General features: G+C 30.5%; 1 protein-coding gene across 1 annotated transcript; it reads right to left on the bottom strand.

The window, feature by feature from the left end:
- Positions 1-349: 349 nt before the first annotated feature.
- On the bottom strand, positions 350-27,694 carry LOC132739235 (myeloperoxidase-like; the record flags this gene model as incomplete). Its single annotated transcript, XM_060726900.1, is given in 17 exon segments — positions 350-430; positions 1,790-1,886; positions 2,928-3,091; positions 3,777-4,016; positions 4,254-4,439; positions 4,674-4,878; positions 6,586-6,675; positions 7,953-8,063; positions 8,623-8,724; positions 9,009-9,020; positions 13,361-13,479; positions 13,847-13,883; positions 14,367-14,540; positions 16,960-17,168; positions 19,883-20,012; positions 21,424-21,694; positions 27,418-27,694. Coding segments are annotated over 17 exon segments (2,234 nt in total), but the record flags the coding sequence as incomplete, so codon positions are not given.

Raw genomic sequence — 27,694 nt, 5'->3', positions numbered from 1 at the left:
TGACAGTGTTTCATATAAATTTGAATCAAATGGTTTCTTTAGATGGTAGAAAGAAATAATTATCTTTGGAATTACATCCTGTTTTTGCTGATATTTGTGGTAAACATTATAGTAAAACTGTCTGTCAAGAAAGTTCCCGTGAACACAATTATATAGATACTTTATAATTTTATTTAGTTTTTCTGTTGAAGTATTTTAAAGACTTTTCTTTTAACATTTTAAACGCTTTATCCTATAATTTCGTATCTCTAAGAACTCCTTGAATAAAAAATAGTTTACTGAACTCTTAGTAATGAATGAATAATATAATAAGTGGATCATATTTAAAGATGAGTTTGCACGTTCTTACTTTCCATTTGTCGGTGGATTGTAAAAGAACCAACCATGTGTTCCAGAAGTATGCCGACCGTATGGATTCAATGTGTTTGTTCTACAATAAATGAAAAGAAAGTAAGAACCCTGTAGAACAGAAAATAAAGCAAAATTGTAACATTAAAGCATTAATAAGAACTCATATGAATATATATATATATGCAAACATTTCGTCCTAAGTTTCCGCTTTAAACTATTATATATGGACGACATTACAAACAACAAAAACAAAACCTGGGCTACGTTCACACACTTGCCCTGGGCACTCTGATTATTGACAGTAACTAGTTTGCCAAAACAGTTTAACCATCCACGCACTTACGAAAGGAGAAATTTCTAAAGACATTTTAACTAAATTATGTAACTAGAGACATAAACTTTTGTTCTTATCTGTTAACGTGCGTTTCATTGCAATTTGATAGAATTGAAAAATATTTAAATTAACATAAATGAAAGCAAGTACTATACGAGAAAATGGATGAATAACCAACGACCTCCTTTTAAATTTCCATTTTTTGTAGTTCCGCCAATTGAGCATACGCATTGTTTTATTTTGGAACCATACGTTGCTTTCCATGGAATGTTACGGACGTATTACATTGAAGGTTTCATGATTACTCTGCTGATGTTTGTAAATTCTAACTTTTATCAGTTTATGGTAAAATGTTGAATTCTGATTAAGCCGGTACAATGGAGTATGAACGTTAGCTTGCAAATACCTAGAACACTGAACAGATTTATTTAAACCATCCCTTCGTTATCTTCAAACTTGCCGTTTTAGTATTTCCTTCTACTACTGCGACCTGTCATGAAAATTGTATGGACTAGAAAGTATGCTAAGACTAAGCTAGCGGTATTAATTCAGTATTATTGGCTCAGTTAACCATGCTCGTTTCTTTAAGGTGGGGTTGGTGGGGTGGGGCAGGGTAATGGGAGGAAAGTGCAACCTTACCAGGATCAGCAAATGTTATTTAATACAAATCAGCTAGTAATAGTAGAACTAGGAAGGATAGATAAACAGTTCATTTTTTCAAAATTTGTATAACTGGAGAAAATAGATTCCTGATGATGTTACTTGCCATTATCATCCCAGTTGCTTTTGAAAGTTTTTCTGAACAGAATGAAACTATCTTACATGCTGAAATAGCTAAAAGGTAATCTTTCAAAGCGTTTAAAGTAAGTAATGAACCAATGATGCCGAATGACCAGGAAAATATAACAACATTTAAGTGAAGTACGGGGCACTTTTTAAAACTGCCACACGGCACTTGCATCTGCGGCTGTAAAGGTATAAAATATCTCTTTGATATAAAAAACAACAACGACAAAACAACACTAGAAAATAAACCATATTAAAATTGAAAACTGACTTTGATAGTAAAACAAGGGAATAAATTGCATTAAGTTGAAAACTCACTTTGATAGAAACGCACGAGGAAAATGAACCATGTTAAAGTTGTAGTTGTTACATAGCATTCTCGATAATGAGTATTTCTTGATGGCTGAGATTTGTCCTGTATAAAATAAACAAATGAGCCGCGTCACGACAAAACCAACATAATGGGTTTGCGACCAGCATGGATCCAGACCAGCCTGCGCATCCGCGCAGTCTGATCAGGATCCATGCTGTTCGCTATCAGTTTCTCGACTTGTAAAAGGGTTGGTAAGCGAACAGCATGGATCCTGATCAGACTGCGCGTATGCGCAGGCTGGTCTGGATCCATGCTGGTCGCAAACCCATTAATGCTGGTTTTGTCGTGACGCGGCACATATAATTATGAGTTAACAGAAATAACTTCTGCCGTATAGTTCATTAGTTACGACAGTCATCAGTCTGTCATTGTTTAAAAATCACTGTCAATGCTTATCAATATCTGTCAATATTTAATGTTCTGAGCACCTCTAAAGGGACGCTACTGATGGTTTTTGGCATGTCGAGACTGGAAATATTTTCTGAAGATTTGCGTACCATTTTATGAAGTAAAGCAATAATTTTCTGATCATTCGCTCACTCTGTTTCCCAAAATTGTCTCTGTAATTGTGCAAGCTGATAAAAAAATTGGTATACAAACACTCTTATCTCAAACCGGACTAAGAAGCGAACAAAATGATCGATTTTCAATTTGAGTGTTTGCATATTACACTATTTAAACATATTATATTACGTTGTAAATTGTTTTCTTCCTTGTTTTATTTCTTGCATTCTTTCCTTGTCTATGTATAATTTACAATTTATCTGTTTTAACATTTGAGCCTCTGTAGAGCTCCTTTATGTTATTTTTGTCAAGAATAAAAGCTTATCTATCAGTAAATGTTTATGAATGACTGAGAAAATAAATATATTTGAGCCGCATCACGACAAAACCAACATAGTGCGTTTGCGACCACCATGGATCCAGACCAGCCTGTGCATCAGTTTCTCTACTTGTAATAGAGTTGGTAAGCGAACAGCATAGATCCTGATCAGAATGTGCGGATGCACAGGCTGGTCTGGATCCATAATGGACGCAAACGCACTATGTTGGTTTTGTCGTGTCGCGACTCATTTATCTTACTGTCTGTGAATCGAGCGTCTCTGTTCTGGTACCAGAACCGATCACCATATTTCAACCGCCGGAATTGTCTTCCTATTATACACTCAAACGTGGGGCCAAATTGTCCTCCTGTCACAGGCGTCTCCGACAACCCACCAGCAAATAGATCAATATCTAGTGGGGACCTGAAATATAAAGTAGGTATGTTTTAATGAAAAACCTTAATAAGATTCCAGACCAAAATGGTGTAATTTTGATTAGAACTGATTGAAATTATAGCACGGCAATTTATGTACAGTGTTGATCAAAGTTTTTCAGGATGTAGTGGTGCAACGGTAAAAACCCTTTATCAATAGATATTGCGATATACTGATTGTCATTGCGAATGATCTTATTTCAGTTTGAAAGAAATGACACAGCGCATCAGGAAGTATTTAATATAGTAAACTTAAATGTTTTTCTTCTTTTGTATCAGTCTTTATTATTTATCATAAATATTTTGTTGTGATTATGTTATGTTTGTTTGTCCTTCTTTTGTATTGTGCTTATTACTGTGTTGTATTCACTGTTGTGTTGAACTTATTATTGTGCTGTACTTACTGTTGTGTTATACTTACAATCATATTGTAATAAGTGTTGTGTTGAACTTACAGTTGTATTATACTAATTGTTGTGCTGTACTTACAGTTCTGCTATACTTACTGTTGTGTTGTTGTTCTAACTGTTGCGTTAAATAAAGAACAAGATTCTTACACTGATTGTTGAATAAGGACAGACTCGAAGAACAGTTTCAAGAGTTAAGGATTTCCTTTAAGTTTAACATAATAACTATCTGTAGATATACATCTGATACCTGCATAAGACGAATACCTGTATCCAGCGTATTTTAACTTTGATCTGGCTTTATACGAGTGGTCAACTAAACCAGAATTCCCGCCATAATAGTTCCAGTATCTGCTGACAGACGATAGGCCGCACCACTTCCTGTACTCGTTATAAGACGGAAGTCCGTGATCACGTCCTCTTTGGATGTTCAGTGCAGCAAGGTCAAATGCTATATCATTATCTCTATCTATAAATAGACGACTCCTCACAGCTTCTTCAATGATTCTAAAAATATCATTATATATTTCTACAATTGATAATGATTTTAATCTAAATTTACTCTCAAAATTAGTGCCATTTATGCCTGGCCAATGTATTAAAATATACAAATATATGCACTCCAACAAAATACGACATGCTCAGTTTTTAGAATGTACTTTATTGATGGTGAAATTCCAAATATTGATATTAAGAGTTCAAGATTTTTACATGGGATAAAAATCAAAAACAAGAAGATAAGACCTGTCTGTGTTTGGAGATTGGCTTCCTGACATGTAATATGCCAATCTCTCAAAAGCTAAAGGTTGAAATGTCAAGTCTGGGTTGTTAAAGGTGTCTTCTGTTTTCCGGTTGAAATTCGGATCGTAAATTTTCTGTAACGATCTGTCGAAAAGTCGCATTGCCTGTGGAATCCATGTATGTCCAACTCTACAACGATAATATAAAATTATAAACATTATCTTCAATACAACAGCTCTAAGTTATTTATCCCTTAATTATAACGAATGTACAAAGGCATTTATGTTAAATTTGTTAATTACTTATATGACTTCCAACGGTTATTTCGTGATAATATAAATAAAGTTTTGTTCTGCAATTTTCTACATTGTATTTACAGCAAAGATGTTGTGATGGGGTGATATTACCGTTCATTATTTTTACCTGTAAGCGATTCCAAATGCGTTCAACATGGTCGGGTTTGTATTTGGTTCATAAACATATCTTGCCGAACTCTCTAGTTGGTATTTCTTTAGTCCACTAGTAGAGAATACGGAGGCCAAAAACTCGTCGTATACAATCTTTTGCATTATGGCAATAATTATTCTTCTTGTTTCTTGAAAGATGGTTTCATTGTTACTGTAATAATCTGAAAAGTTCATACAAAATGCCATACAATGCATCATTTCTACGAGATATATCATATAGTTTCAGTTCATATAAGATGCCGCATAATTATAGTACCAGTTCATACAAGATGTATAAAACAAAACTTGTTCATACAAGATATACTATATAGTATCAGTTCATACAAGATGTTTAAAACAAAACAAGTGCATACAAGATGTATTATATATTATTTATCCATGCAATATGTATCAAACAAAACTAGTTCATACAACATATACTACAAAGTATCATTCATACAAGATGTATAGAACAGTACTTGTTCGTGTAATATATATATCAAACGAATCTAGTTCATACAAGATGTTTTATAAAGTATTTCTTCGTGTAATATATATCAAACGATTCTAGTTCATACAACATGTATTATATAGTATTTGTTCGTGTAATATATATCAAACGAATCTTGTTCATACAAGATGTATAAATATAGTATTTATCCCTGCAATACTTTTTTTAATAAAGTTTGTTCATACAAGATGTTTTGTATAGTATCAGTTTATAAAAGATGTATTATATAGTATCAGTTATACAAGATGTATTATAAAGTATCAGTTATACAAGATGTATTATATAGTATCAGTTATACAAGATGTATTATAATGTATCAGTATATAAAAGATGTATTATATAGTATCAGTTATACAAGATGTATTATATAGTATCAGTTATAAAACATGTATTATATAGTATCAGTATACAAGATGTATTATATAGTATCAGTTTATACAAGATGTATTATATAGTATCAGTTTATACAAGATGTATTATATAGTATCAGTTATACAAGATGTATTATATAGTATCAGTTTATACAAGATGTATTATATAGTATCAGTTTATACAAGATGAATTATAAAGTATCAGTTATACAAGATGTATTATATAGTATCAGTTATACAAGATGTATTATAAAGTATCAGTATATAAAAGATGTATTATATAGTATCAGTTATAAAACATGTATTATATAGTATCAGTATACAAGATGTATTATCTGGTATCAGTTTATACAAGATGTATTATATAGTATCAGTTATACAAGATGTATTATATAGTATCAGTTTATACAAGATGTATTATATAGTATCAGTTTATACAAGATGTATTATATAGTATCAGTTATACAAGATGTATTATATAGTATCAGTTTATACAAGATGTATTATATAGTATCAGTTTATACAAGATGTATTATATAGTATCAGTTTATACAAGATGTATTATATAGTATCAGTTATACAAGATGTATTATATAGTATCAGTTATACAAGATGTATTATATAGTATCAGTTATACAAGATGTATTATATAGTATCAGTTATACAAGATGTATTATATTGTATCAGTTTATACTGTCAAGATGTAAAAACAATCTTCTTTGGTCTGTAATTAAGTTATATAATCACCATATTCTATTGTTGGAGACTAGTCTAAATAACCAATCGTGAAATATCTTTATGATTAAAAAAAAACCAGTTTTTACTCTAGACCAGAAATATAAACAGTTTTAATTTTAAAGATTCATGCCGTTGTAATTGATTTATTTGGTTTTTGGCTAACTTGATATTTGTATACTGTAATTATGCCACGAGTTACAGATGAGATGATTCAGCCACTTAACGTTCCTGTAATTACGAATATAATGCATACAAGAAACTATACAGACCTTTTAGTACATCTGCAATTCTATTATGTTCCTTAACAAACAGAAAGTGATATGACGTCAATATAGACACTTCATTCACCCGGCCGTCACCTGGAGCAAAATTACAAATATTATACTTCTTTTACCCTCCCTTCACTTAAAATTAGCAAAATTACAAAATATTATAATGGAACTTCTTTTACCCTCCCTTCACTTAAAATTAGCAAAATTACAAAATATTATAATGGAACTTCTTTTACCCTCCCTTCACTTAAAATTAGCAAAATTACAAAATATTATAATGGAACTTCTTTTACCCTCCCTTCACTTAAAATTAGCAAAATTACAAAATATTATAATGGAACTTCTTTTACCCTCCCTTCACTTAAAATTAGCAAAATTACAAAATATTATAATGGAACTTCTTTTACCCTCCCTTCACTTAAAATTAGCAAAATTACAAAATATTATAATGGAACTTCTTTTACCCTCCCTTCACTTAAAATTAGCAAAATTACAAAATATTATAATGGAAACTTCTTTTACCCTCCCTTCACTTAAAATTAGCAAAATTACAAAATATTATAATGGAACTTCTTTTACCCTCCTTTCACTTAAAATTAGCAAAATTACAAAATATTATAATGGAACTTCTTTTTACCCTCCCTTCACTTAAAATTAACAAAATTACAAAATATTATAATGGAACTTCTTTTACCCTCCATTCACTTAAAATTAGCAAAATTACAAAATATTATAATGGAACTTCTTTTACCCTCCATTCACTTAAAATTAGCAAAATTACAAAATATTATAATGGAACTTCTTTTACCCTCCATTCACTTAAAATTAGCAAAATTACAAAATATTATAATGGAACTTCTTTTACCCTCCCTTCACTTAAAATTAGCAAAATTACAAAATATTATAATGGAACTTCTTTTACCCTCCATTCACTTAAAATTAGCAAAATTACAAAATATTATAATGGAACTTCTTTAACCATCCCTTCACTTAAAATTAACAAAATTACAAAATTTTAAAATGGAACTTCTTTTACCCTCCCTTCACTTAAATTAAAACAATATTGCTCATCCTAACTCAATTATAACAATATCACGATGGTCCAATTTCATATGGTTCGTCGAAATATGAATAAATGAGAAAGATATGTTGGTTGGAGGAAACCATTTTCAGGAAATTTTATATTATTTCTATTATGTATTAATAACTAAATATACTTATACCAAGACCTATATATACGTATTATTTTTATTCGTCGCATTTTAATATTTTTTGAAACTACACCATACTAGTTCTCTTATGCTTAAATTTACTTGAGTTCTAGCTAACTTATAAATATGAACTCAAAGTTGTTGTTTTTTTACCAGCTGCTGAACAGCTTTGAGTGGAATCTTGCAGGGTACAAGTATCATCCGGGCCGTTCAATATCCGTTCTTGTTTTCTGAATAAGCTTGTCGCTAAACGGTAACCTGTCCCTATAATACAGAAGGCATATTTTAAAAATAATAATAATAATTACGGTTTTAACGGAAAGAATAACTGATATTACAAGGAAACATGCAATATATACGAAAGACCGGTAGGGCCATTTCAACTTCATGAATTCCCGATTTCATCTTCATGAAGTTGAAATCGTGAATTCATGAAGTTGAAATCGTGAATTCACGAAGTTGAAATCGAGAATTCATGAAGTTGAAATTTCCCCACCGGTCTTTTGTAAATATATTATTAATTGAACTTGTCACGTGAGAATATATCATTAATTGAACCTGTCACGTGAAAATATATTATTAATTGAACTTGTCACGTGATGATAGGTCACATGATCAAGGTAGTATTAAAAAAATCGTTACTACTACTTCTTAAATATGTTCATCCTCACTTAACTGGGGACTTATGTTTCATTACAATTATTATTGATTTCTTTATATTGATTGCACTGAAATGCACATGTTACTTGAAAATTATTATGTATATGATGATGTACTATGTACAAATCAAAAATAAAAGTTCTGCTCTCTTCTGGACACATACCGCGTTCACGTAGCTCCGCCAATCTCGTCGATGATGACCCGTAAACATTAGAAGCGTCAACAAAAGAGGTGAGACTGGTCGTCTGTTGTCTGACTGATAGACCTGGTGAATTATCTACAAATATATCAGATACTGATAGACCCGGTGAACTACTTACAAATATATCAGATACAGATAGACCAGGTTGAATTACCTTCAAATATATCAGATACTGATAGACCAGGTGAATTAGCTACAAATATATCAGATACTGATAGACCAGGTGAATTACCTACAAATATATCAGATTAAACGGCTGACTGATAAACCAGGTGAATTACCTACAAATATATCAGGTACTGATAGACCAGGTGAATTAGCTACAGATATATCAGATACTGATAGACCAGGTGAATTATCTACAAATATATCAGATACAGATAGACCAGGTTGAATTACCTTCAAATATATCAGATACTGATAGACCAGGTGAATTAGCTACAAATATATCAGATACTGATAGACCAGGTGAATTATCTACAAATATATCAGATACAGATAGACCAGGTTGAATTACCTTCAAATATATCAGATACTGATAGACCAGGTGAATTAGCTACAAATATATCAGATACTGATAGACCAGGTGAATTATCTACAAATATATCAGATACAGATAGACCAGGTGAATTACCTACAAATGTATCAGATACTGATAGACCAGGTGAATTACCTACAAATATATCAGATACTGATAGACCATGCGAATAACCTACAAATATATCAGATACTGATAGACCAGGTGAATTAGCTACAAATATATCAGATACTGATAGACCAGGTGAATTATCTACAAATATATCAGATTAAACGGCTGACTGATAAACCAGGTGAATAACCTACAAATATATCAGGTACTGATAGACCAGGTGAATTTCCTATAAATATATCAGATTAAAAGGCTGACTGATAGACCAGGTGAATTACCTACAAATATATCAGATTAAACGGTTGACTGATAGACCAGGTGAATTACCTACAAATATATCAGATACTGATAGACCAGGTGAATTACCTACAAATATATCAGATACTGATAGACCAGGTGAATTACCTACAAATATATCAGATACTGATAGACCAGGTGAATTACCTACAAATATATCAGATACTGATAGACCAGGTGAATTACCTACAAATATATCAGATACTGAAAGACCAGGTAAATTACCTCCAAATATATCAGATACTGATAGACCAGGTGAGGAACCTACAAATATATCAGATACTGAAAGACAAGGTTAATTACCTCCAAATATATCAGATACTGATAGACCAGGTGAGTTACTTACAAATATATCAGATACTAATAGACCAGGTAAATTACCTACAAATATATCAGATACTGATAGACCAGGTGAATTACCTACAAATATATCAGATACTGATAGACCAGGTGAATTACCTACAAATATATCAGATACTGATAGACCAGGTGAATTACCTACAAATATATCAGATACTGATAGACCAGGTGAATTACCTACAAATATATCAGATACTGATAGACCAGGTGAATTACCTACAATATATCAGATACTGATAGACCAGGTGAATTACCTACAAATATATCATGTACTGATAGACCAGGTGAATTACCTACAACTATATCAGATACTGATAGACCAGGTGAATGACCTACAAATATATCAGGTACTGATAGACCAGGTGAATGTCCTATAAATATATCAGATACTGATAGACCAGGTGAATTACCTACAAATATATCAGATACTGATAGACCAGGTGAATTACCTACAAATATATCAGATACTGATAGACCAGGTGAATTACCTACAAATATATCAGATACTGATAGACCAGGTGAATTACCTACAAATATATCAGATACTGATAGACCAGGTGAATTACCTACAAATATATCAGATACTAATAGACCAGGTGAATTACCTACAAATATATCAGATTAAACGGTTGACTGATAGACCAGGTGAATTACTTACAAATATATCAGCTTAAACGGCTGACTGATAGACCAGGCGAATAACCTACAAGTATATCAGATACTGATAGACCAGGTGAATTACCTACAAATATATCAGATTAAACGGCTGACTGATAGACCAGGTGTATTACCTACAAATATATCAGATACTAATAGACCAGGTGAATTACGTACAAATATATCAGATAGTGATAGACCAGGCGAAAAACCTACACATATATCAGATACTGATAGACCAGGTGAATTACCTACAAATATATCAGATACTGATAGACCAGGTAAATTACCTACAAATATATCAGATACTGATAGACCAGGTGAATTACCTACAAATATATCAGATACTGATAGACCAGGTGAATTACCTACAAATATATCAGATACTGATAGACCAGGTGAATTACATACAAATATATCAGATAAAAAGGCTGACAGATAGACCAATTAAATTACCTACAAATATATCAGATACTGATAGACCAGGTGAATTACCTACAAATATATCAGATACTGATAGACCAGGTGAATTACCTACAAATATATCAGATACTGATAGACCAGGTGAATTACCTACAAATATATCAGATACTGATAGACCAGGTGAATTACCTCCAAATATATCAGATACAAATATATACAAATAGCAACTAATATACCATGTGAATTACCTACACATATATCAGATTAAATGGCTGACTGATAGACCATGTGAATAACCTACAAATATATCAGATACTGATAGACCAGGTGAATTACCTACAAATATATCAGATACTGATAGACCAGGCGAATTACCTGCAAATATATCAGATACTGATAAACCAGGTGAATTACCAACAAATATATCAGATACTGATAGACCATGTGAATTACCTACAAATATATCAGATACTGATAGACCAGGTGAATTACCTACAAATATATCAGATACTGATAGACCAGGTGAATTACCTACAAATATATCAGATAACTGATAGACCAGGCGAATTACCTACAAATATATCAGATACTGATAAACCAGGTGAATTACCTACAAATATATCCGATACTGATAGACCAGGTGAATTACCTACAAATATATCAGATTAAACGGCTGACTGATAGACCATGTGAATTACCTACAAATATATCAGATACTGATAGTCCAGGTAAATTACCTACAAATATATCAGATACTGTTAGACCAGGTGAATTACCTACAAATATATCATATACTGATAGACCAGGTGAATTACCTACAAATATATCAGATACTGATACACCAGGTGAATTACCTACAAATATATCAGATACTTAAAGACCAGGTGAATTACCTACAAATATATCAGATACTGATAGACCAGGTAAATTACCTCCAAATATATCAGGTACTGATGACCAGGTGAATTACCTACAAATATATCAGATACTAATAGACCAGATGAGTTACCTACAAATATATCAGATATTGATAGACCAGGTGAATTACCTACAAATATATTAGATTTAAAGGCTGACTGATAGACCAAATTATCTACAAATATATCAGATACTGATAAACCAGGTGAATTACCTACAAATATATCAGATACTAATAGACCAGGTGAATAACCTACAAATATATCAGATACTGATAGACCAGGTGAATTACCTACAAATATATCAGGTACTGATAGACCAGGTGAAATACCTGCAAATATATCAGATACTGACAGACCAGGTGCATTACCTACACATATATCAGATACTGATAGACTAGGTGAATTACCTACAGATATATCAGATACTGATAGACCAGATGAGTTACCTACAAATATATCAGATATTGATAGACCAGGTGAATTACCTACAAATATATTAGATTTAAAGGCTTACTGATAGACCAAATTATCTACAAATATATCAGATACTGATAGACCAGGTGAATTACATGTACCTTCAAATATATCAGATACTAATAGACCAGGTGAATTACCTACAAATATATCAGATACTGATAGACCAGGTGAATTACCTACAAATATATCAGATACTGATAGACCAGGTGAATTACCTACAAATATATCAGATACTGATAGACCAGGTGAATTACCTACAAATATATCAGATACTGATAGACCAGGTGAATTACCTACAAATATATCAGATACTGATAGACCAGGTGAATTACCTACAAATATATCAGATACTGATAGACCAGGTGAATTACCTACAAATATATCAGATACTGATAGACCAGGTGAATTACCTACAAATATATCAGATACTGATAGACCAGGTGAATTATCTACAAATATATCAGATTAAACGGTTGCTTAATCTAATGTTAACAAATTCTGAACTTTTACACGATCGTTTTATTTTTGTATTTGTGCTGCGAATAATAGATTTGTATTATATTTGATACAATAAAACTTGCACTCTTAAACTTTAAAATGCAACTACATTGCTGTTATAAAACCTTAAGTCTTAATAAAAATTACACCCTTGTACCGTCAGTTACAACGTAGATTTGATTATTTCATAATATCAGTAAATCAGTTAATCATTATTTCTTCGTACGAACTATTTTCTTCGAAGGGTTTTTAAACCTTTTTCTATGCATTCAACAGGTCAAAGTTCTTTCTAATACACAATACGTTATAAAAATGGATATTTGCCACTTCGGTGTGCATAAAAAATATTCAAAATTCAATAATGCCCAATAAAAATAGACGTTATCAGTATGCAATAGTGAATATGAAATATACAAACCATCGGGGCAAAACACTGGTGCTGATCTTTTAACTTCCATACAATGTCCGGGTACAAGTATATCAGACGTTCCTCCTAATATTCCTCTAGGTACTATTATGTTAAAACAATTATCCACGCTGAAAACAACAACAACAATGCCAAAAACAACAACAACAGCAACAAAAACAACAGCTGTCAATATAAATCCGTTACATCAAGTTCTCGAATTCAATATCATATACACAAAAAATTATATCTTAGGGTAATTTAAAATTTTGTTATTTTAGTGCTAATTGATGTTATCAGGTTTGTTTTCACGTACAAAAGCGTGGATAAAACTTAGAATCTATATAATTGGCAACGTAAGATAATTCTTTAAAATTATATAGAGTTGTATCCCTTGTTAGACAATTCTTTCCTTATTTCATTTCATTTCATTTCAGTTGAGATAATTATATCATTCTTTTATGTGTGATTAAGTGATATAATTTAAAACAAACTTACTCTTTTCTTGCATATGCTTCACAACAGTCTTCTACATCTATAATATAAATGAAGACACATTCTCAGATAAAATGTTACGGTGTATATAACAAAATAAAATCACTCCACTTTTTAACGTTACCCATAATATAAGTAGTATGTTAAGGATGTGAAATTTTATCTGTTCAGTTTGAGGTGAGTATAACACAGTCAGTTAAACAGTTTATTCATGTCGTTACGATACGACATAACATGTTACAATATTAGTATAGATAATACTAATCACTTTGTTTTTGTATTACTAATTATCATATATTAAAATCTATCATCCCCAAAAAGGTCAATGATGGTCACGTGGTTGTCTGTCTAAACATGTGGTTTCTTGGTTCGAGCCCCACTAACAGCAAAACCATATTTATCAAGGTGACAAATGTTTTGGAAGCTTGCGCGATAATGATTGCTAAACATGCCAGTATAACAGTTTTAATTTTTTTTCAATTTAGTTAACATAAAAATTCACAGATAAAAAAGAGACAGTTACCATCTTGTTCAGGAGTTCGTGCTATGTCATGGTCGAGAAACTGTCCGAAGCCCATCACGTGCAGAGTAAGTTCTTTACTCAAAGTTTCAGACAAGAAAAAGTTCCGATGTACAATATCACTAACGGTCCGTGCATTAGGTAAACCTTTTGTCCTTGGCAGACTGATTTTATCATCTAAAATTAATATATACCGCTTATTTGTTAAATTATAAATATTAGATTTCAGTGCTTTCATATATTTTATTCAAATGACATTATACCTCAGAAACGAACACATTATCAGTTCTTTAGGAAAGGCAAAACATGTTTAAAATAACCGTTTAAATAATAGTTATGTAACATATAAATTGTTATTACCTGATAAAAGTAGCGATAAATGTGAAATACGTTGTCATAAAATAGCAAAATGTAAACAAAGTAGAATTTTGTCTTCCGTACATAATACTTATATCACTTTATAATAATAACTGTACTAATTGAAAACGGAACAACAGATAGTGATTGTTAAGATACTATGTCCATAAAATACTTTCTGGAAAACTATAACATGCATACTTCTGATAAAAAAGCTTTCCTGAAATGAAAATAAAAGCCATTCTGGGGCATATTATGCTTTTTCAATAAAATCAAAAGAAATTATAGACCATGTTCGTAAACTGTTCATCCTATATCTAATAAGTATAATAATTTCATTACTTCAATATGTAAACAAAGTCAAATTGACATCTTTGTTATCAAAATCTTTTATTAAACAATTTAAAGAAACTTCACTGAGATTCAACGCCTAAAATCTAAAAATTGAATTTCTTACACAGATCCGCTGGGGCCCTTATAGCAGAAAGATAAACAAAAGATGATTAAGAAAGATATTCAGAAATGAATTAAAAAAACCGTATTATTATTATTTTTTTTGCTATTTCAGCCCGTTTTGAGGGAAAAGCGTTGCATCATATTCAACATTAATCTCCGAAAAATATTTCTAGTCCTGTCATGTCAAAAAACTTCAGAGGAGTCCCTTTAATGTATATTCGAATATCATGCTTGTTTTATCTTTCGAATATCATGCTTGTTTTATCTTCGAATACCATGCTTGTTTAATTTTCGAATATCATGCTTGTTTAATCTTCGAATATCATGCTTGTGAAATATTCAAATATCATGCTTGATTTATCTTCGAATATCATGCTTGTTTTATCTTCGAATATCATGCTTGTATAATCTTCGAATGTCATGCTTGTTAAATATTCAAATAAAATGCTTATCTTATCTTCGAATATCTTGCTTGATTTATTTTCGAATATCATGCTTGTTTAATCTTCGAATATCATACTTGTTTTACCTTCGAATATCATGTTTGTTTTATCTTCGAATATCATACTTGTTTTATCTCCGAATGCCATGCTTGTTTAATCTTCGAATATCATGTTTGTTTTACCTTCGAATATTATGCTTGTTTAATCTTCGAATATCATGCTTGTTTAATCTTCGAATATCATGCTTGTTTAATCTTCGAATATCATGCCCGGTTAATCTTCGAATATCATGCTTGTTTTATCTTCGAATAGCATGCTTGTTAAATCTTCGAATATCATGTTTGTTAAATATTCAAATATAATGCTTGTTAATCTTCGAATATCATGCTTGTTTTATCTTTGAATATCATGCTTGTTTTATCTTCGAATATCATGCTTGTTAAATCTTCGAATATCATGCTTGTTTTATCTTCGAATATCATGCTTGTTTTATCTTCGAATATCATGCTTCTTTTATCTTCGAATATCATGTTTGTTAAATATTCAAATATAATGCTTGTTAATCTTCGAATATCATGTTTGTTTTACCTTTGAATATCATGCTTGTTTAATCTTCGAATATCATGCTTGTTTAATCTTCGAATAACATGCTTGTTTTATCTTCGAATATCATGCTTGTTATATCTTCGAATATTATGCTTGTTTAATCTTCAAATATCATGCTTGTTTAATCTTCGAATATCATGCTTGTTAAAATTCGAATATCTTGCTTGTTAAATCTTCAAATATCATGCTTGTTTAATCTTTGAATATCATGCTTGTTTTATCTTCGAATATCATGCTTGTTTAATCTTCGAATATCATGCTTGTTTAATCTTCGAAAATCATGCTCGTTTTATCTTCGAATATCATGCTTGTTTTATCTTCGAATATCATGCTTGTTTAATTTTCGAATATCATGCTTGTTAAATCTTCGTATATCGTGTTTTATCTTCGAATATCATGCTTGTTTTATCTTCGAATATCATGCTTGTTTTATCTTCGGAAATCATGCTTGTTTTATCTTTGAATATCATGTTTGTTTTATTTTCGAATATCATGCATCTCTTGCATTGTATTTAAATACAGTATAATGATTGTAATACATGTTATTATATATATATATATATATATATATATATATATATATATATATATATATATATATATATATATATATATATATATATATATATATATATATATATATGTGTGTATATATATAAATGTATTATTGTCATATTATAATTGTTATACATGAAATAATGATATACATAAATGTATTATTGTCATAAATTTACCGTAATCATTAGGGAGAACTCGTTGTTGTATACTCCCTGCCATTCCCCAGTCCGGGTTGTTGCGGTTATTGCACGACCCATCGATATTTCTGTATTTGCTTTTGTAGTTGCACTTATTTGGTTTCGGAACATCACATTTGAAACCATCAATACTCTTCAAACTCTCTGCCAGTGAATTGTTTTGTAAGTCTCTGAGACTGTAGCCATTTCTAATGAAAAAATATAAACCTTTCTTTAAAACATATTAGCAATTATTTTTACACTCCTCGCTTGTATACACTGTTATACAACACTTGTATTATACAACACTTGTATTATACAACACTTGTATTATACAACACTTGTATTAAACAACACACGTATCTTTCATGCTATAATTAGTGTATTTGTCTTGATATAACAACAATAAAAACTTGAATAAAAAGATGATATTCTATATATAAATACAGAATATATTGTCATCGAGTGGTATAAATATGATAATTTTTATATCACAAGATGAAAATAAATCCCGTATTTATAGAAAAAATTCTTGAATTTTCTCCAATATACAAACATACCTAACATAACATATCAGTATACAAAAAGTTTAACATAGCATGTCAATATATATCATGCCTATTATAACTTGCAAATATACAAACATGCCTAGCATAATACGACACTATATAAACATGCCTTACATAACATGCAAATTCACAAGCATGCCTAATAAAACATGCCCATATACAAACACACCTAACATAACATGTCAGTATACAATATTTGCCTAACATAGCATGTCAATTTAAAAACATGCCCAGCATAACATAACAATATATATAGATGCCTCACATAACATGCCACATATTATGCCAATATGACAATTTGATAATATTTTAGTGCACCGGTACTTCAATATACATTGTATGTAATTACAGCAGACAGGGCGATCCGTTTTTGTTTATTGCAGCAGTTAACAATGAAGTATATAAAGTTCATTTTAAAGTGATTTGGTCCATTATGGCCGGTGAATTATTCCTCAAATAAAATGTGAATATTATCTACTATCATGTGTGATAACCAAGCACTAAATAATTATATATATATATGTTGTTGGCAAGTGTGAGATACAGGATCCGTTATAACAAAACTTTATAAACTTTCCAAAACAAAATATTATTCACCAAATAAATGCACATACGGGACCACTTAGAACTCGATGAACATTTTTTTCCAAGAAATATCTAATAAGAATATCCAAATGATAAATGTTTATGGTTTTAATCAATATGTGAATTTTTTTATATTTAAGACCACTTTACTTTAACAAACTACTTTGTAATCACAGTTAATAAACGAATTCTTTGTTCCATGAACTGATAACTTCTGTACATGCAAGGGCAGAGGTACAGTGCGAATGACCGTAGAAACTATTTCATGAACAATTACAACAAAAGTGACCTGCACCGTCGGGTCGCCCGATTCACAGACAACCGCTCTACCTATTGAGGTAACTGGACGCTACCTTTCCTACGAGAACAGGAAGAAGACTCGTTAATACATTGTGTTTATTCCCTATAACGCATTTATATGATTCAGAGGCACTGTTAAAATTTCAGAAATACAAGATTTCCTGAAATAGATGATAATTTATACGTGTATATTACCTGATACTTTATACGTGTATATTACCACTTTTATACACTTGCACTCAAATTAAAGTGTACTTAAAATGTCGTAAATTAAACTGAATATGTCCATAAAACAACAATAAAACTGCAATAAAACAAGAATAGAAACTACCCATGCAAAAATAGTAAACAATATTTTATACAAATTAGAAACCAACCAATGAACGGTCATAGACACATTTATAACCTATGACTCCAAAGCACGTGATTTCTTCTTCGGTTTCCCCGCAAACTAGTTTAATTACTGAGTGTTTTATAAACTTCTTCGTTGCATCTTGCCTGATCTAATGCTTTTAAATAACCCATACCCTAGTAAATTATTTAAATGATCATACTAGGCTTCCATTTTTTTTTTGAAGATCACATTATCAGTATAAGAGAAATTAAGATGAAATTTGAAGCTGGTCCACTAATAGTGTAAAGAACCTGGTCAAGCTGTGACGATGACATGCCTCCAGGCTGATGACAACAACCATCCACTTTTGAGTTTAATACTAAGTTTATACATATAGACAATTCATTTGCTAGTAAATCGCTACCAATTACTTTAAGATATTTTAAAATGAATTACACGAACGTCAACTTTTTAAGATTTATCACCCTGCAATGTTCGTATAATAATAATCATTTTTGCGCGTGTTTTGTAATTTTTTAATTCTACTAAAGTTTATGACTGACAGAAATCAATGTCAATATCACACAGGACATAAATATAATAGAATAAATGAAATGAACATTGTCAAAACGGAAGCATACTATTTTTGGCTTATAAAAAAATCCAAAAATCGAATAATTTACCCAATAATTTCTTGTATTTCAGAATCATTTATTTGCACTCATGGCCAAACACATTATCATACAGTAAAAGGAAGAAAGAATTTGCATCAAATTAGGTCCTCAAAATGATTAAATTTCTTGATAAACGTCATTTATAGTGATAGCAGGGATATTATTACATATTAAATATTCTATTCATTTTAATTTACGGTAACACCCAGCTATAATTCAATAAAATAAGTGAGCATAACAAATACGTTAAACTATATAATTAATGTATAACATAAACCGATATGTAGGGACAACCTTGTAAGCTAATATAAAATAAAAATATTTTAAATATTATCTTCCTTGTTGATTTGAGAGCGTATCTTCAAAAAATATATCGTTTGAATGTAAGATGTACTTTAAATAAATGACAAAATAAAATGTTGAGATTTTACGCAGTTTGAAATAGTTAAGTTTACACTTACTCGTCAATTAAAATTCGTAGTGCGAGAAAGGCGTTGTTAGCGTTTCTCCCTGCTGTAGTGTTGCCATAGTTACGAGTACCGTGATGTTGGGACAGGGGACATTTCAATACACCTCTTTTTCTCTTGTCATCTAGAATAAAAAATAATTCACATTTCAGTGTATGATTTTCTGAATAATTGAGAAAAAAATAATACTGCGAAAAAGACTGCAACAAACAATTAAATAAATAAATAAATAAATAAATAAATAAATAAATAAATAAATAAATAAATAAATAAATAAATAAATAAATAAATAAATAAATAAATAAATATAAATAAATAAATAATATAAAATAAATACATGTAAAAGGGAAAAAGATACCAAAAGATCTTAATGGTGATATGCTATGGCTTTTTATCGTTAAAATAAACGTTAAATATAAATATAAATATTAATATGAAATATCGTTAAAAATGTAATCACAAGTATATTACAATTTAGATAAGATATATTATATCGGAGCAACATAATTTCACTATCAAATCTTGGAGACACTCTATGATATACGGTGACATTACAGGGACTCCACTGACATATCCTAACATGATTTTGGATATTGGTTTGAACAATATTTTACATCATTTACTTCATCCGTTTTTCTAAAATAATCTTGACATCAAAACCACTAAAGGCGTTGCAACGATTTCTTTCTAAAAAAATCAAATCGGACTAAGAATCGCACAATTATCAAAATAATTCTCAGTATTTTCACATCTTAGGGATAGATAAACTAGACAGCAGTTCAATGTGTCGACAACAGTATTACTTTATAACAACAGTATTACTGTATACATGTCATGAGGGAATGGATATAGCCTGTCAGGACGTGTCCGGTGTTTATATTGTTTGTTTGTTTCATTTTACGCCTTTTCCCAACAGTATTTCAGTCATATAGGCGGGTAGTTTCCTAACCATCGTTGCTGGAGAGTTACACCAGAACTAGACTACCTTCCTCCGCGCTAAACTACCAAAGCATCTCCCGGGGATCGAACCCACGCCAGAGAGGTAACTGGATTAGAAGTCATCGACTCTAACCCCTCGACCACGGGGGCTGTCCCGGTCTTTATAAAATCGTCTTTATAAAATCAAGTCTATGTTGTGAAAGTTTATATCTTAATGACAATATCAACGAAACACTGGCCTCGTAAAAACTTTATTTCATAAGAATAAGGAAAGAACATATCACACATTTTCGATGAGTTATCGCATTAGGTGAAATTAGAAACAAGAATATCCATTCTCAAGCAAAAGCGATTTATAGGCAACAAGCATGGATAAAGCTTTAAAAGAATCAAACAATAACAAAAATAACTAATTTAATAGAAATGTGATTTTGTTAAACAAAGAAGATTAAGAAATATGTCATTCATAATGAATTATTTATCAAGATATATATAAATGACACTCTGCAGAATATGATCAGAAAATATGGTTAAAACATTCAAAGATAGACAAATTTAAAATCTTGAGACAAGATAAATAAAATGTCAAAACTCACCATCTCTTTCTAAATATTTTATTTCTTTTTTTACTAGATTAATATGTCTTGCTTTATTAAATGCCACCTCCAGCTCATCTACCGTTGGAGATCGACCTTGACCTGGTGATTGCCCTTGATCTGGTGATTGCCTTTGACCTAGTGATTGCCTTTGACCTAGTGATTGCCTTTGACCTGGTGATGACCTGGTACCATCATAATCTGAGTCCGAGAACTGCGCTGACTGTTCCACTATTCTTGTCAAAAGAATAAGTATTGTAGCCAATAATATCTGCAAATAATCACATAAGTTTTTGCCTCATAACAAAGAAGGAAATGATCATTTTATGGTATTGTAACAAATTGCGAAAACAAAATTCAAAACGAAATCAAGTTGTTAAAGGAACTCAGCTGAGGTCCAAAAGCCTAAAACATAAAAAAATAATTTCTTACTTAAAGAGGTACTTAAAGATCCTGTAACTCTTTTTGTAAAGATATTACAGAATTTACATTTCATGTTAATAAAGGGAGTTAATTAAAAAATTAGTTTCTATAAAGTATAAGCCGAATTTTTCAATAAGAAATGAATGTATACATTTTAATGATTACATATAATGCATTTTTAAAACATTTGCAGTACAAATTTTACATATTCTTGAATGTTTGAAAATTGTTTTATAAGCATAATTATATAATTATATTAAATACAAAAAATAATATATATTATATATGGGGCCTCCGTGGCCGAGTGGTTAAGGTCGCTGACTTCAGATCACAGGTCCCTCACCGCTGTAGGTTCGATCCTCACTCGGGTCGAAATCTTTCATGTGAGGAAGCCATCCAGCTGGCTTACGGAAGGTCGGTGCTTCTACCCAGGTGCCCGCTCTTGCCTGAAATAATGCCCGGAGGGGCACCTGGGGTCTTCCTCCACCAATAAAGCTGGGAAAAAATCGACGAAAAAATCTCGGGGGGACGCTCTAGGATGGCCCGACTTGATAAACGCATTAATATATATATAATTACACATTTTAAATTTCACGTAAGTGTTGTTACCACTTAAATTACAACATACAAGAACTTTAAAACAGAAATATATGCAAACCATAAGTAGGATATATACTCAGATGTAAATTGAAAACCGTACAATTTATAAAATAATCATATAGTTCCTGTTGTTTTATCTCATAGAATAAAATCTTTATATTAACTTGATAAAATTAGACTTAAAATAATAGTTTCTGAAATTTTAGAATAAAAAAATATCGTTATTTAACAATATATGGGCATTTTTCAGTTGATCAAAATATTGAACTTGATCCTAAAATTGATCCTTATTTTGATCCGATTATTTTTGTATTTGTTTTGTTATTAGTCAATGTCATCCCAAAATAGGTTTTTTTTTTGCTGTGCAAATCAGCATTATTTTACATGTTATGAACCATTTATTTTTTTTTGTTACAAAATATCATCAACTTTAGAGTAAGAAAACATCGAAATTCGCTCCAGATCCTGGTCTTTTGTTAGTGAACACGGGCCTGGCTTTTTAATTAAGAAACTGCAAGGTTTTTCTTCTGAGAAGGAAGTTTGCTGTATTATAAATTCGCTGTAAAGTTAAAACACCATGTAACCTGTCACAAAACTTTATTACTATATACATGTGTAACACTCGCTGAGTGTAGGGACACTTTTTCTGCTTGGTTTGATCACGTGACCAACAAAACACTGAAGTTTTGTTTCTGCACGTGTGTAACATTTGTTTTATTATATAAGCCATCTGAAGTCCATATAGGCGACTCACAAAATAAATTTATCGGTAATTGTAACGTTTTGCTAATCTAGATCAAATGATACAAATATTATTCCATTCCTGAAGAAACAAATGGCTTCATGACAAACCATCTGTTTTCATTGCTTTACAAAAGTTTTTTGTTTGTTTTGTTTTACGCCGCACCAACGCGGTATAGTGTCACATGGCGACTTGCAGCTTCTATCTGGTAGCGAAAAGATCGGTAACCTAATCATTATCGTGCATTTACAATTAAGATTATCATAATTTACACTTACTAATGAATACGAACGCAAACCATCTCATCCTTTAAGTTACTGGATATTAGCTTCCTACATGAAATTTAATCCAAATATTCCCTAGTCAGGATCCGTTAACATTCCTAGTGGTAGAGGGATATGGTTTGTGAAGTCAACGACTTTAAACCATTTCACGATGCCCACTTAATACGAAAGTCACGAAAGAAATCATAACAACAAATCATTTCTTCATTTTACAAAATTAAGATTTAAATCATTACTTTTACACTTTCCCATAAATTTATGCGAATTTTACTTTAACAAATCTTCTAATACTACTATATAAATCAGTGAAAACATATGTTAAAAAATTATGCATTTTTAGAAACTACATGTCTTTCAAAGATTAACCAATCATTATTTAATTTCACAAGACATGGATGTTTTACGTTACACAATTGTTTAATTGTCATTTCTACTAATATAATGTATATCTATGGATTTCAGTAAAAAAAGTGCATACTAATTTAAAATGAAACTCGTCCTCAATAGCATAAAGATTACATAGATAAACATATACAATATCGTTCATTTCAACCATCGATTCCGATCTTTATCAACAAAGAATATAAAGACATATTAACGTATTTAACAAAAATCTTTTTTTTTCAGATATAAGGTAGATGTAAACATTTTTTTAAACTTGACACAATCTTTAGGTTCATATACAAATTTATTTTTTACTATTACCACTCCTTGCACCGGAAGAACATATCTTTTTATTGCTCAGTAGGGGGTGTTTAATATGAAAGCAACCTTCAATGATTTATTTTGAAGTACCATTTGCAATGATTAAATAAATATTTATTTTTCATTAAAATGCTAAAAATATGATGTCATTACCGTGTGTGTCTTTTATTCTATTTTTATTCTAATGCAGAAACACGAAGTTAAATTATCTTGGGACGGGTGTAAATTGTTATATAACAGGATGTTGAAACTAATAAAGGTATTGTGATAAAGCGACGTACTTCAGCTTATCAAATAAATATGCGCGAACTTTATTATAATATTTCAGTTAACAATATGGAAATTTCTAACTCCTTACTCGGGTGTGACACCACAAGATTATTTCATTGCGTATTTTATCCAAGAAGCCGTTTGTATTTCAAGGATTTTGACGCTTGTGATATTGAAAAACAACATTTCCTAAACTTATTGTACTTTTATATAATTGTTTATAAGATTTATTTTGAATAACTAAATTTAAGGGATTTATGTCAAAGATACATTGCCTTTTTCATCTACTTTATCTTTTTGAAGTACAGCCGGTGTTCAGTGTTATTTTAGTCACGTGCAAAACTGACAGTAAGAAAATATTGGCTCAAAAACGATTGACTTAGCGCGTGCTAGCCTTGCTATAGAATCTAATCTTACCCATGACCGCGTTCTTTCAGTACTTTGATTCTAAATTGTGTAAGTAAAACGTACCAGAATGGGCAATTTTAAACATTTTGTACCATGTTTTATATGAAATTAAGTGCTACCTATGGAAGCTCTTAAGATTTAATAACATTTAAAAACAAGCATAAACCTTGCAACATATAAAAGAGAGATATTTTACTGACTTAAATGCTCGCATTTAGTTCCGTTCTAAGTATCTTATGAATGAATTGGTGGCGTTCGGCCTATCAGCGAAATGTTGCGAGTGGTTCCAAATATATAGTCCGCCATTGTTAATCACACATCAGAGTTGTTGTTGCTTTTGCCCTATCTTTAACATGATGATATATGAAAATGGTTTTGTTACGAGTGCTTATCAAAGATAATGATTTTTTTTCTTGATTTTCACTTCATACTTCTACCGGAAATGTTATTTATGATACAAGACTGCAGCGTCTTCAAAAAACAGTCTGAGTTGTGAAGACGCTTTCATCTAATGTTTTTTCGAAAAGCGTCCTGTAATCTTGATACAATTCAAATATACAACCAGCCAAATTACTTTTTAAATAGCACCGTCCTACTATCTTAGGTTTTTTTTCATATGTATTAGACTAAGACATATAGATTTGTTTTAATTTGAATGTGTTTTTAATTAATTAACCTGTAATAGTCATACATTTTATCTATGAGCGCTACAGCCCTCGGGACACGGGATGGGGGGAGGGGCGAGGGGGCATGTCCCCGCTCGAACTTTCCGCGTTAGGCCTGTAAAATAAATCAACAATCAAACAGCATTACAAAAATTCAAAGATCACACTATAAGGCAGATCCAGGTTGTATTTTCTTTTTTTACTTCTTAAAAATTGAATAAAAAATCACCCTTTCTTATCATATGAAGTATAGCGCGCGCTAATACCCATACATGCAGTCTTATATTACTTGCAAAGAAATAGGGGAAATTAAAGTTTTTCTATAAATACAGGATTTATTTTCATCGAGTGGTATGAAAATATATATATTTCATGAGTGGCGGTAGCCACGAGTAAAATATGATAATTTTCATACATCAAGATTATGGGATAAACTAAAATTTTCTGTTTATTATTTTTGTCTTTTTTGACATTACAATTTGAAAGATTTTCTCTTAAATTTTGTGAATTTTATGAATTTAGAAGAAAGTAGTCCGACGGGACATCAGTGAAAATACGGAAAATATGTTTCACTGCAGTGGAAAATACATTTTTACAGTGAAAATACAGAAAATATGTTTCACTGCAGTGAGAAATAAATTTTTACAGTGAAAATACGGAAAATAAGATACTCATTTTATTTCATCAATATTTCTCAATATTTCATTTATATGTAAATGACACAATTTATTTTGGGTTGGATCTTTTGTATATTGAAAATAATAAATAAATAAATAAATAAATAAATAAATAAATAAATAAATAAATAAATAAATAAATAAATAAATAAATAAATAAATTAGGAATTAAAATAGGAAAATATTTCCAAATATTCGTTGTTTAACAAAAAACTGAGATCATAGATTGAATCAAATGAAAACAAATGCATGTCGATTCAAATTTCTTTAAGTAATCAATATATAAAAAAATCAAAATTGTAAACAACTGACATACAATTTTCATGTAAGTGCTTCATTATATGTGCTGTCGGAAATCAACATATTTTATTAACCACAGTCAGGTCAGAGGATCATACATTTGTATAAGTTTAGTTCCCTATGAGTTTAATTTGTTTAATTGATTAAGTAAGAAATAGAGCAATTTGAAATAATCGTGTCTGTTTTCCAAGTGGACACGTGGTATTTGAAGGGACATACCATACGACATAATTATTATATTAACACGTCACGATACATGACGATGTATCACGGGATATGGTGATTTTTAAAATGCACATACATTTTATTCTATTTTATTTTTTTTTACTTTTTAACTAGTATATAGTAAAGTGTTAATTCCGTGTATTGATGATTTTTTTTCAACATATTATTGGTGTTCAATCCAGCGTTACTAAGATAATACTGTATTCATATTATTCTAAAAAAAGGAAAGAAACTAAAAATTTTAAGGGCAATTTAGCCCCAACATACTGTAACTTAAATTTCTGATAAACATTTTTCTTCAACATTTTTACTGTTTTCTTTTCCAAACAGTACTTACTTCTTATATATGAACCGTTTTTTTTGTTGCTTTTTTCGTCAATTTGATTATTCGTAAAGTTATAGTGATTAAGTTTTTTGTATGGAAGACAAAATACCACATTAATAACGTTTGAAAACTTATTTCACTTTCAATGCAGTTGTCACAATGTAATAAGCATGTAACATGTTCTTAATCTATTTTTCAAACATTATGAAACACAGATTTGTATTTTTATTCATGTACTTATTTCTGAGGACTAATGTGTGTTTTAAATAAACATGTATACATTTCATTTGAAATTGTTTTAATTGAAATTGAGATTGGTTTTATACTCTTCAGTTTAAAGTGGAATATGAAACATAATAAAAAGACTAACCTTCATTTCTCCAATTATTTCCCTGTACTCAAAGATGTTTCACTGCAAGCAGACGGGGTATATATTAAAGAATGTCCCGGGGTTTTATACACGACTTCTTATTGTCACGTGATAATTAACGCGGATATTAGTAAGTTGCAAACATGTTATGTCATGACTGAACTGGAAAAATAAAAGATATTCATGAACCGGAATTCCAGATCATATTTCAATAAAACTAAACACGCGGACGTAAAATTCTAAGAATTTTTTTAACGCAGGGCGATTTACAAGTGAA

This window comes from Ruditapes philippinarum, unplaced genomic scaffold (genome assembly GCF_026571515.1).
Source record: "Ruditapes philippinarum isolate M1 unplaced genomic scaffold, ASM2657151v2 ctg3246_1_1_1_1, whole genome shotgun sequence".
Lineage (NCBI taxonomy): Eukaryota > Metazoa > Mollusca > Bivalvia > Venerida > Veneridae > Ruditapes > Ruditapes philippinarum.
This window is presented reverse-complemented; position numbering and strand designations above follow the sequence as displayed.